This window comes from Apteryx rowi, unplaced genomic scaffold (assembly GCF_003343035.1).
Source record: "Apteryx rowi isolate R43461 unplaced genomic scaffold, aptRow1 scaffold_678, whole genome shotgun sequence".
Classification (NCBI taxonomy): Eukaryota; Metazoa; Chordata; class Aves; order Apterygiformes; family Apterygidae; genus Apteryx; species Apteryx rowi.
The window spans coordinates 220,752-232,665 of NW_020450958.1; the positions used below are offsets into that span (position 1 = coordinate 220,752).

The window sequence follows — 11,914 nt, forward strand, 5'->3', positions numbered from 1 at the left end:
GTAAAATGCAAATGCTTTCCCGCATTTTTCTGAGAAAAGAGGGGTGAGAAGGGAGGAAGATGTATGAAAAATGGTGTTTGGGAAAACTATTCCAGGTTTGCTCTTTTTGCTGTCTAAAGACAAAAAAAAATAAAAAAATAAAAAATAAAAGCAGGTGTTACACAGTCGTCAGCTGGCTGGCTGAGAGGGAGAGGAGGTCGCTCAGGTGGGATTTGTTTAACATGTTTCTTGAGCTTTGACATGGATCCGTGCAGGGGGAGGCGAGGGCTCTGTGTGGCAGCACCRCAGCCTGGCCAGGTCGCAGGGTGGTGTCTCGCGCACGGCAGGACCACGGTGCTGCCAGCCCTGAAACACCGCCTGGGCATTGCTGGCCCATCGCTGGCCAAACCCACGAAAAGCTGGGACCAGCTCCACAAGGACAAGACAGCCCCGGTGTGCGCTCCCGTCCCTGCTGCCCGTCCCGRGGGCATGACGATAGCACACAACGAAATCACACTGTTGATTTTAACAGTCTTTATTAAATCATCATTAACTGCACTCAAAGCAACTATGCCCTTTAAGTCACTTAAATTCCCTTTGCTTAATGGGATTTTTTTCCTTTTAGGAACTATTATCTAGCAATCAAGGAGGCAAAAAGCACCAGTGGCATACAGCTGTGATATGCATTTAGCAAGTCACCATTTACACCTTGCTGAGGCACTGATCCTACTCAGTGATGGTGATGGCCTTCTCCACGGATATCTCCTTGACCTGGACTGAGGTCACCTTGGCTACTATTTTCTTCTCTCCTGCTCTCTTTGGAGTGCAGATTATTTTAGACTTAAAGATCCCACCAGGCTGAATGTCCCTACGGAAAAGAAAAAAAACAAACAGTCTCAGCATGAGCTTCTAATCATTTCATTCAATCATTTCAATCTTTTCACTTAATTGTTTCAATGCTTTCTAATCATTTCACTTAGAGAAATAGCCATCAGGTCTATTTGGTGCTGGTGTTTCCCTTGTCCTGTAATCCAAGTGCAACTCAATCCTGCTGGGCGCTTTGGGGCTGGCTGATGGTCCCAGTGCTCTCCAGGGACAGAGCTCCCAAGCCTTTCCCGTGCTGCTGAAACGCTAAATTTGGATCTGAAAGGAGCAGTCGCGTTTGTGCTGGCTATGGGAAAAGCGCTGGGAAAGACCTTGCGTCATTTGAACATGCTGAAGACGCCAGCCTCCACATAGACGTTTCTGCTGCACAGGCTGTGCCCAAGTGTGCCATAAGCCCAAACACAGCTTTCGAAGGGATGTCTAACTCTAAGTCCCCTGTTTGCTTCTTTAAGGGAAATTAAAAAGTACAGTTCTGCCACGGTCATAAGGTGTGTACTAATTTAATACAGGGCCTGGGATTACTCAAGATTTTGCCTTACCCTTCGTCAAACGAGGTCATCTTAAACATGCCCAGGCCCTCCACGCACAGCTTGCAGTCCTGCAGGGGGATCCTCAGCGTATTCTTGAAGATGAAGGCGCAGTTGAACTCCTGGTCCACTTTCGCAGTTGCTGGCATCTGACAAGGCAAGAGAGAAGCAGACACGAACGCCAGGGGTCAGGGAGGTAACGAAGACCATAGGTGCTGGACCCRCTGCCATTTTGCTCTGAACCCCCCCCAGGTCTGGAGCTCCCAAATGGAGGAAGCTAGTCTAGGTGAGCCTCGGGGTGAGACACAGGAGCCCCTTCGCATGACCCCTGCATGGCGTAATCCTTGCCGGCCACGCAGCACCACCAGTGCAGCTGTGAGCATCCAGCCCTTCTCGACCTGCGCACTGCACTCTGCCCCTCTGGCTGTTTTTCCTTGCTCTTTTCTGGTTTCTCAACATCTTTTTCCTTCTGCAAGTGCGGCTGTGGGGCCAGAGTCAGGCCTCGTATAAACTGTCCTCTCCCATCCTGCTCTTCTAACAGCCCCCGCCAACCAATTTCACACACCACAATAAAGTCTTAATTTCATGACCGCTTTCAACCTTAATAATGGCCAAATAAAACCTCAACTCTGAACATGCCAGGACATGGCTGTTTGCCTCGGAGACTCCCCACATCCAGCATCTGGTCTCCTGAAACTCTGGTATTCRTGTTACATAATGTGGCTGCTCTGCAAGCTTTGAGCTGAGTGTGTTTCCGACTTTTGGAAACCTTTGCTGGGAAACCTTGGTGTTAAAGGTAATGGGACTTTCCACCCTCTTCCCAGAGGAAGCCTGGCTGCATGCTGTCTCACCTCGACAGTGATGGGGGGGTACTGGAAGATCAGCGTTGTCTCCTTGGCGAGTTTTTCATCCGTTCCCTCGATCTCGGCAATGACAATGACTTTGATGAGATCTTCATCTCCCACTGAGGCCAGCCTCCCCACATATTTGTCAGCCGCTATTTTCAGAGGAACTTCCATCTCTGCAGGGAGAGAATACGCGACAGCGCAGCTCTATCATGCACTGAGGAATTTGGGTGGCAAAGCTGGCTCTGCTGGCAAACGCCTGCAGTGCTGGTGGGACATGGGATGAGGGGTCACCATCTCAGCGAAGGGCCGGCTGGGCCTGCGCTCTCTCCCCACCAGGCACCAGCTCTGCCTCGTGTGCGGTGTCTCCACRGCCTGGCTCAGCCCATCCTTGTCCCCAGCTGCCCCTGAGGCAGCTGAGAAACATCTGTGTGTGTGCATTCAAGCGCACTTCCCCTGGGGTTTCTCTGAGGCACTGGCTGAAAGACAGTGAGTGCTGCTCTAAAATTAGCTGCTTGCCTTTCACTTTAAATTTCCTTATCTCCAAATGTACGTAGCTGACCTTGTATCCTATCCTGCTGCATTTTGACAGCCACAGTACATGTGTGAAAACGCTCAGAAACCACCAGCAGCAAAAATTTTTTTTCATGAGTGACTCATTCTTGGAACGAGCACGAGCTGCTAATTATTCATCACTCACTATTCTCTTGTTTAGCAAACTTCAGTCACAGTGCTGGGGATCAGAAATGCAACCAAGGTAGCTCAGAGATGCACAGTGAACAGCAAACAGCTCTAGGCATCAGTTATGCTGGCAGCCCATAGGCTGRAATTTTGGGGGGCAAAGAATTCAATTGCAAAAATAACAGAGTCATCAAAACCACAATCAGCTCATCAATGTTACAGCAGCAAGAACAAGAAAAAAAAGGCTGACATTTTCAGCTCGTCTCAGTCTTGTGAGGGATCTGACCGATATGGATGGGCCACACCTTGGGGCTGTGGTGCTGTCTTTCTTTGATGCTCTTATGCTTACGCAATGCTTGCAGGGCCGTGCTGTGCGTGATGCGAGCGAGACACACAGGCACACCTCACCCACACAGTGAAAATGTCTATCATCAGATCAGAGAGATGTATTTCTAGCCATCTCTCTAAAATTGCAGCAGGGGCAGGGGCTGTTTCCATGTTTTGATCCCTGCCACAGCACAGGAATCCCAGTCAATGACTAAGACTCTCAAATGCAGTCACAAGAGAGGTAAGTAACAGGTAGGCAATTTCTTCTCTTTCTGCTATACAGAGCCATGGACTGACCTATAGTGGAGCCATTGCACCTTGGCTTTAGGAAAATCAAAGATTGTCACAATAAATAATCTATAGAACATAGCTGAGATCTCTGTGCCTACCAGATTTGCCTTCAAGCTTGATGGTCTCCTTGATGGATCCAAGATTGGCCTCAATTTGCCCAATATAGGACTGCAGGTGGCAGGAGGCGGTAAGATTGATGGTCCAGCTTGTGGGAGCAGAGGTCTTCACTGTGATGCCCAGATCAATAGGATTACCAGGATACAAAGGCTTTTTGCTGGTTATCTCAAGCTGGACCTCAGGCTTGGGGAGCACCTCATCCTGGCACCTAGACCAGGGGTGCACATCCTGTTGGAACCGAGCCCTGGGGACAATGGCTGAAGCGAAGCGTGCACCAAATCCATTTCTTGAGATGAAGGAGGAAGCTCTCTGCATGGCCTTCCTTTCCTGCGGTGAGCCTGGATGAAAGAAAAACATGGGTGATCAGGTGTATCTCAGTCTCCTCACCCAGAGCCACCTTCCCTTTATTTATTCTTCTGCTGCTGCACAGAGAGGATGTTGGGGCCCCATTTGCCTCCTGTCTCAGCTCAGGAGACTCAGGTAGTTTTACACTACCACTGGATCTAACTGCAGCTTTTTGGACTGATGAAGGTCTGGAGGAATTGCCTGAAGGAGACACTTTTACAGGATGGATGCTCTTAAGCTTTCTAGCCTGCAAATGTCCCACTCCTCACTGGGAAGGGTCTAATACTCTAGTACATCAGGTCTGGGTCTGAGGCAGGGAGAACCGTGGAGAAGGGATTTCTTTTTTTTTTTCCTAATGTGGTCTGAGGATTGGAAAGACTAAAAGGAAAGAAATGAAGCAACCGTGAGCCAGACCACACTAGGTTTGTTGCTCAGCCCATTTCTTTCGCTGCCTGCAGGCTTGCTTGCACCTCTCCCTGGAAAGCAGCCCATAGGTGTCACTTGCCACTGCAGGCAGGACGGTACCCAGGAGCAGAGCTGCCTCCCCCAGGCCTTACACTGGTGCTTGCCATTGCAGCTGCCCCTGCACTTTCCTCCTGGGAATAACATGCTGTGGCATGATGTATGTGGCCAAGGGTCTTCTCTTTGGCAGTATTTTATAGGATGGGGGCAGTCACCTTCAGGGTACTTGTACTGCGCGGTGATGTCTTCCCGCCTATTCTGCCCCACAGCTTTTGTGCTGATGTTCTTGCCGATGGCATTGGCATACACATTTGTTCTGATATACTCCTCCTTGCCGTTCACCTTCCTCACGCACCAGAAGACTTTGTCAGCATTCACTTCTGCATACACAAACTTGCAGTCGAAGTTCAAATACACATCCCCTTCTTGGACAGCCTTCAGTGGAGACGGACCGCACTGGAAAATACCTAGAAAGTGCGTTGAGTGTCATTCACTTTTTCAAAGATGAGCAGAGCCTCCAACTTTTATTCCACCCACCAATCCCTCTTCCCCAGAGCAGGAACTTGTTGCCATGGTAGTTGACTCTTAGTACTCCTTTAATACAGTTATGAACTCCAAAAGACCTACTTTCTACAATAGCTGTTTGTTGTTTTTTTTGCATGACCAACCGTGCTTGTATCAAAGGTACATACTGCAAAGGTCTCATAAGAGCCTTTATGTGTTTTTTTTCTCCCCATAATCATCTTAGGGTTTGAAAGTCACAGCTCTGTGATGGAGTCCACTGAGTCTGGGCACCTGAGTGGACCTCCTGGCAATATCTGACCTTCTGAGAGTCGTGCTCCCCTTCCTGTCTCTAGATTCCCCCCATTTGTGCAGGGAGGGTAGTGGCCAATTTTGGCAGGACTTCCTCTCATTTAGAAATGAATGGACTCATGACCTCCTTGGGAAAGCTTTATAGAAAGTGTCATTACGCAGGAAAGCTGCAGCTCCTCTCTGCAGGGTTGTCTAGAGCCCTAGGCAAAAGTCCCCGCAATGATTAATGGTGCTGCTGCACTTTTCCTTGCACCTTGGCTTTGTGTGGGTGCCCTGGGCTGGGGGACGGCAAGGCAATGGATGAGCCTTGCTCAGGCCCTGAGAGCCCTCCGCCCGGGCTGTGACACAGCACCTGGCACTGCACCGAGAAGTGTCTGTGTGACCACTAAACAATAAAGCAAAAAAGAGAAGGAAAACCTACTTTGCTCTTCAGCTGCACCCAGTGTTTGAGGCCCTCAAAATATTTTCCTGGCGTGAATCCATGTGTTTTAACTCCACTCTCTGAGCGGTAATAACGGACAGGGAAACTGARGGACAGGGACAGGACCTTGCCCGTGCTCAAGTTAACCAAACAAATCAAGGGGATGGCCGGGACAGAAATTAGCTCTGATTTCCAGCTGTGGGCTCTCGCCTCTGAAATGGCATTCATGTCCCGACAGTGTCCTGCAGGGTTGGTTTTCTGCCAGCTGAGAAATGTTGTTCCCTCCATCCCCTGATTTGTTTGGTGGACAGCACTGCCTGAGTGCTTGGAGAGGCACAGGGGAGCTCTGGACTTTGCTGATCAGGGACCCTAATTGTCATATGAAACGTCCCTCCCTCCTCCAGGAGTCACAGAAGGGCCTTCCTAGGCAGATCCTACCGTGACTTCGCTCCTGAGGGGTTGAATCAATCGTCTGCCAGCCGTCGTATCCTGCTGGCAAGTCYGGCCGTTTCATCCACACATCATTCCACACGTGGAAGTTCCTGGATGTGTTTAGGGTGAAAAGGAAAGGAAAAAAAAAAAGGATTACTGGCTCACTGTGGTATAATATATACCTCCAACATATACACCTCTGCTTAATCCTCCTAGAGGGCTGGTTTAATGGGGATTTGAGTGTAGAAAACCCCAGGATTTCTGTCTCTCCTGGGCAGCAAACCCCACGCAAAAGGGAAATCCTTAAAGGAAAGCCTGCCAGGGCTGGGACACGCAGCGTGCGTGGTGCAATGCGGGAAGGCTGGCAAGTGTGTTAGCCCTCTTTGACAATTACCAGATGGAGTCGAATGACAGTTTTTTCAGTGGTTCTCCATGTTCATTCACGTAAATGTCAACTCTCAGGTCTTCCTGTGTGTCGTGTGCCGAATCGAAGTTACTCACGCTCCGGGCTGGGATCCCCAAGCAGCGCATGACTGTGAGAGACAGACAAAACATGAACTCACAGAGCTGCTGAGGCTGGAAGACACCTCTGTAGATCATCTCATCCAACCCTTCTGCTCAAGCAGTGTCACCTTGAACAGGTTGCACAGGGCTGTATCCAGGCGGCTTTGGAGAATCTCCCAGGATGGAGACTCCACAACCTCTCTGGGCAACCTGGTCCAGTGCTCAGTCACCCACTCAGCAGAAAAGTGTTTTTTTACACTCAGATGGACCCATCCAGGGCTTCAGTTTGTGCCCACTGCCTCTTGTCCTGTCACTGGGCACCACTGAGGAAAGTCTGGCTCCGTTGTCTTTACTTCCCCCCRCATCAGATATTCATACACATTGATAAGATCCTCCTGAGCCTTGTCTTCTCCAGGCTGAACAGTCCCAGCTCTCTCASCCTCTCCTCATATGAGAGATGCTCCAGTCCCATAATCAAAACATCATGCCCAAAGGGCATGCAGAGGTTTCCCTGCCACCCCAGTACTCAGGGAGGGTGCAGTAATTAGGTTTACTTGCACAGGAATTAGGACAATTACAAGGGAGACAATTCACTGTTTACCTGTAGTGAGGACTCCTGAGAAGACCCAACACTGACCATAACGCACTGACTGCTTTGTTTTGTAATATTGCTGCAAAATTGAGACACTCCCGATCCACCTCAGAGGGGAGGTCCCGCAGGTGTACCCCCCTGACCAGTTCCCAACCAAGACACCTCTGTCGTCGTTGGCATTAACCTGTGACACATGGACACACACACGCAGAGGGGACAAATTCAGGGATGAGGCTGAATGGGGCTTAAACCTCGAGGTCCCTCCCCAGCCTGCATTTCCCCATGTGCACTCCTGCCCTGCAACCCCCCAAGGGGTTGCCAGCACTGGCTGGCTGCACTGTGAAATTCAGAGTGGGAGACAGCATTGCTGCTCAGGGCAGTGGTAGTGCATGCTGCATTTTGCATCCTAAACCCCAGGGTCCCAGAAAGGATGCTACAGCAGAGAGCAGCCGCCTCCATCCTGAAACGTAACCCTAGTGCTGGTCCTGCCTGCAGGCTGCCCGGAGGAGGGCAGCCCTTGGCACTGTGAGCTTAGGAGCTGGGGAGATGCTTTATTTTGCTCATCCCTTCCCTCTGCCCCAAATTTCCTCTGGCTCGTCCCTTGCAGTTTCCCAAAGGAACCCATTGCAGATTTGTCCCAAAATGATGTTCAAAGCCCCAGGGAGAGAAGAGCAAATAAGGAGGAGGGAAAGCTGGAGTGGCAAAGCACTTCCCCGAGGGAGCCGTACCAAAGCAGACATGGCTCTGGACACAGCCACAGGATCCCTTCTAGCACTTAGCTTGAGTTTGCTTTGGTCCAGCAGATACATGCAGCAGTCCAAGATGAACTCCTCAAACTGTTTTGGAGGGAAAGTGGAAACATTTTTACATACTGCTCTAAAATAGAATTTGCTCCATCACTACAATGTCTATTTAGATACTTGGAGGAAACTATCTGACTAGTCCTAACTTCTAAACTTGCTTTATGATGCTGAATGAACCTAGTTCTCTAGCCTCTGGTGCTTTCCAAGGCTGTTCTCTTCTAGGAAGGGCTTAGATGAAAAACCACCTTGGAGGGAAACTGTGAAAGACACACTGTGTCACGTGTCTTGCAAACATAGCTGGAACCTGACCCAACACTCTTTACTTCTACGAGTAGTCCTAATTTACCTACGTCATCTCCCTGAAGTCTTGCAAATTACTCACATGAATAATGAAAATTTAAGAGACCCAAAGGTATCCAGTCTATTGACACAGGTACAAAATACACCCTGAGAAAAAAAGGTACACAAATGCAGATTATTACAGCAGGAGATTCCTCATTAGCAATTGCTGATAAAGTTCCCTTAGGCCCAATTCATAGAGATGCCAAACATCCTAAGTCACGAAGCTTGAGAGAATATCAATATCAATTCTCATTGCTTAACAGCAGAATAAATATTAGGATAGGAACAGCCCTATGAACAATGACCTTTTGCCACATTGTGGAAAAGGTGTTAAGGGTGTTAAAAAGGTGTTAGCATGGAGACCTTTGCTGAACTTTGCTTTATCTTGCAGCTTGAAAACACAGATTTATAAAACAAAAAAAACAAAAAAGAAATCTGAAAAGGCAACCCCTGTCCCCCCCCAGCATTTTCTGAGTCTGTCTAGATAGTGTGCTGGATGCTCTGTTTGTGCTCCTCTGTGGTTTCTGTGGGTGCCATTAGACCTGCTCCGGCATCCACCTCTTATCTAGCCCGAGAGAGTTTCCTATTCCACTCTGCTGAAGTTGTTCTGGAGGAATCACAAAGGAGTGACCTTTTGGAGAGGGGGGACAGGTTGTGTCATGCACCTATCAATACACCAACCTGTTAGTGAAGGTACCAAGTAGAGAATAACAACCTCCAATAGTGCTTTTTCCTCTATTTTTTCTGATAATGATGCAACAGGTAGAGAATCAGACTTTTTGTTTGTTAACACTCTCCAAAGCTCCTTACTTTGTTAACAGCAATTGTTTTGCTGCAATCAATAATCAGTAAYATTAGAGAAGAGAGGATTCCTTAAGGGACTCTTTTTAGCCAGAAATGCTCTATTCCTAATTTCCATATCCTTCAAGAGGTTCTCATGATGTGATTATAAACATATTAAACTCTACTCTCAAGCCATGGCTAAGGAAAACACTTAAGTATAGGGATTACTCTAAGCAGGTGAGCCTTCCCAGTGAAACTGGTAGGATGATTCAAGTGCTTTGGGTTCCTCCTGAGCTTAAACTGTTCATCGGTCTGATTCATTTAAACAAAAGCCCAAGAGAGAATAACAGTAATAATGCAGACAAGGTAGCTATGTTTTACCTGCCCAAAATTCCAAGGTCTACTGCGTATGTAGTCTGCTGATCCAACATAGATGCATCCTGTGTCATTGAGCACATACTCGTTTTTCTCGGCGTTGCCAGCCATGAACACAGTATCCACTTGAGCAAAAAAACCACAAGATATTACTTGATTGTCACACACATGCTCTAGGAAGCTTTCCTTGGCAAGTAAAACTGTGGGAGCTGGTGGCTGGTAACAATCACATCAGATGATGACCATACCAATACTCATACCTTTCTTCCTATTGTGGAAGAATCACCTATAAGACTGCTCTTTATTTTATTCCTATAAGACTACTGTTTTATAGCAGAAAAATGCTTCATTTTGAATAAACATTTATGCATAGTGGACTGTGTGGACTGCAGAGAGAATAGGAGCTCATTGCAATTGTCACCTTACTGCTGGCTCCATGAGGACAGAGCTTGCAGTGTTTTAAGGAGAAAAATAGTTGTACCAGGGAAGAGGGGAGGAAAAGTGTGAGGAAAAGTTCCCCTTGGCATGGTCTCCGGCAACAGTAATCATAGTCCGTGGTTGCTAGATCACTCTCCTTACCTTGACACCAAGGGTTGAACAAAAGGTAGACAACATCATTTTCAGGCTTGTAAGTGTCTGACCCCGTTATCACCTTCAGGCAGTATTTTCCTACAATGGCATCGGCCGGACTGGTCACAGCCACCAGGCACTAGGGAGAAGACAAGGTGGGGATGGCAGATCCTTCATGATAGCAACAGGTACAGCACAAACAAACCCACGTGAGGCTAGCACAAGCACTGAGGCCTGTAACCATGACGGTCTGGGCCGTGGGGAGAAGGGTAAGGGCCAAGGATGGGGTAGCTCTTGTGTATGCAGTGGCAGAGCAGTGAATCAAATAGGATAATGCTGCTCATGGAAAATTATCAGGACAGCAAGACTGAAACATGAGAATTTGTTCTGTTCCCAGCAGAGGCGGTGCTATTTCCCCCTGCTGTTGACCCATGTGGGAGCAGTGCATCCATCCACTGGCTCTACCTCTTTGTTGGAGGACGTGATGATGGTGGCACGCCACCCGTTGCAGTCCTTCCCGGACCTCAGGTTCAGAGACATTTGGGTCCCCAGGGTTGGCATCGGCTTATTCCCTGGAAACAAAGTCAACAAAAAACTCARGAGAGCCACATGAGCTGACAGCGCCGCAGTATCTAATGACCAGAGCAAGCAGATGGGCAGCAAGGTGCTACCTTGTGCCGCTGTGCGCACCTGAATCACATGGGGCCTTTCCTGCTTTGCCCAGCGTCCCCTCACTGCGGGTGAGCAACCCACTTACCGATGCTGACGAGCAGATTCACCAAGTCGGTGGCACTCAGGTCCCTGTCAAAGGTCAGCTTCAGCTGAAAGTCCTGTCCGCGCCTCACCACCAGGCCTTGGTTGTCGTACGCATCAGTGTGGTGCAGGCGCATGTTCTGGCTTTTGAGGAAATCAACCCCAGTGACCTTCAGCTGGGTCCCTAGAAAGCCAGCGGCAGAGAGGGAGAAAGAGAAAAAGGTTCAGTGTGAAATTGTGCAGTAAAGACAATTTTTAGTCTCTTTAATGGAGCTTTGTGGGTCACAGAAATGTCTGCGAGTGTCCAGCGATCTCGTAAGAAACCACRTCAAGGATCTCTGCAAGCAAAGGGTGGTGTAACACAACCAGCAATGACCTCCCTGCTCCTGCCCTGAGCAGTGAGCACCTGATGCTGGCGGAGAGGGAGGCCACGTTGGCCAGAAATGATCCTCCAACACCATGGCCTTCAAGAAAGCTGATGGGAATGGAAATGATCAACACCCAAACTCCATGGGCACAGATCAAGCATATATTTTAAATTCCTCTGGGTTTGCTAAACTGAAATATTGGTAGCCAGTTAGAGCAATGCCTGGGGCACGTGGGTCCTGCCCCAAAGCTTGGCCTGGGGCCAGGGGAGGCAGTGATGGCTTTATGCCACCCTCACATCCACCCAGTGCCAGACCTGTGCACGTGCTGCAAAGGAGGCAACAGCCATGAACTGCTCTCCTGAGACACAGAGGAGCTGCTTTACCACAAGGTAAAATTTGCCTCGACATAAAAACACAAATGCAAGCATTTTCTTTGCAGCTGTGAAGCAGGCACCTACGGGAACCATCTCGGACTTCATCCCCATGAAAATGCACTTTCCTCTTCCTGCTTTCTTTGACAGGAGGCAACATGTGTGTGTGCATATATGTGTGTGTGTGTGTGTGTGTGTGTGTGTGTGTGTGTGTGTATAAACTGCTATAGAAAAAGCTATACATATACATATGCATATGAGTATACATATATACATATACATATATATATATATATATAYACACACACACACACAACCCTATAGAGTA

At 48.6% G+C, this 11,914-nt stretch overlaps 1 protein-coding gene across 1 annotated transcript; it reads right to left on the minus strand.

The window, feature by feature from the left end:
- Positions 1-608: 608 nt before the first annotated feature.
- On the minus strand, positions 609-11,682 carry TGM4 (transglutaminase 4). Its single transcript, XM_026085821.1, has 14 exons — positions 11,674-11,682; positions 10,852-11,050; positions 10,560-10,666; positions 10,104-10,233; positions 9,531-9,649; positions 7,950-8,057; positions 7,231-7,405; positions 6,520-6,658; positions 6,132-6,235; positions 4,675-4,926; positions 3,634-3,990; positions 2,243-2,412; positions 1,404-1,540; positions 609-847 (listed from the first exon to the last, which is right to left on the minus strand). Exons 1-14 carry the CDS (start codon positions 11,680-11,682, stop codon positions 706-708), a joined length of 2,148 nt encoding a protein of 715 aa, XP_025941606.1. The 3' UTR covers positions 609-705.
- Between the last annotated feature and the right edge of the window lie 232 nt (positions 11,683-11,914).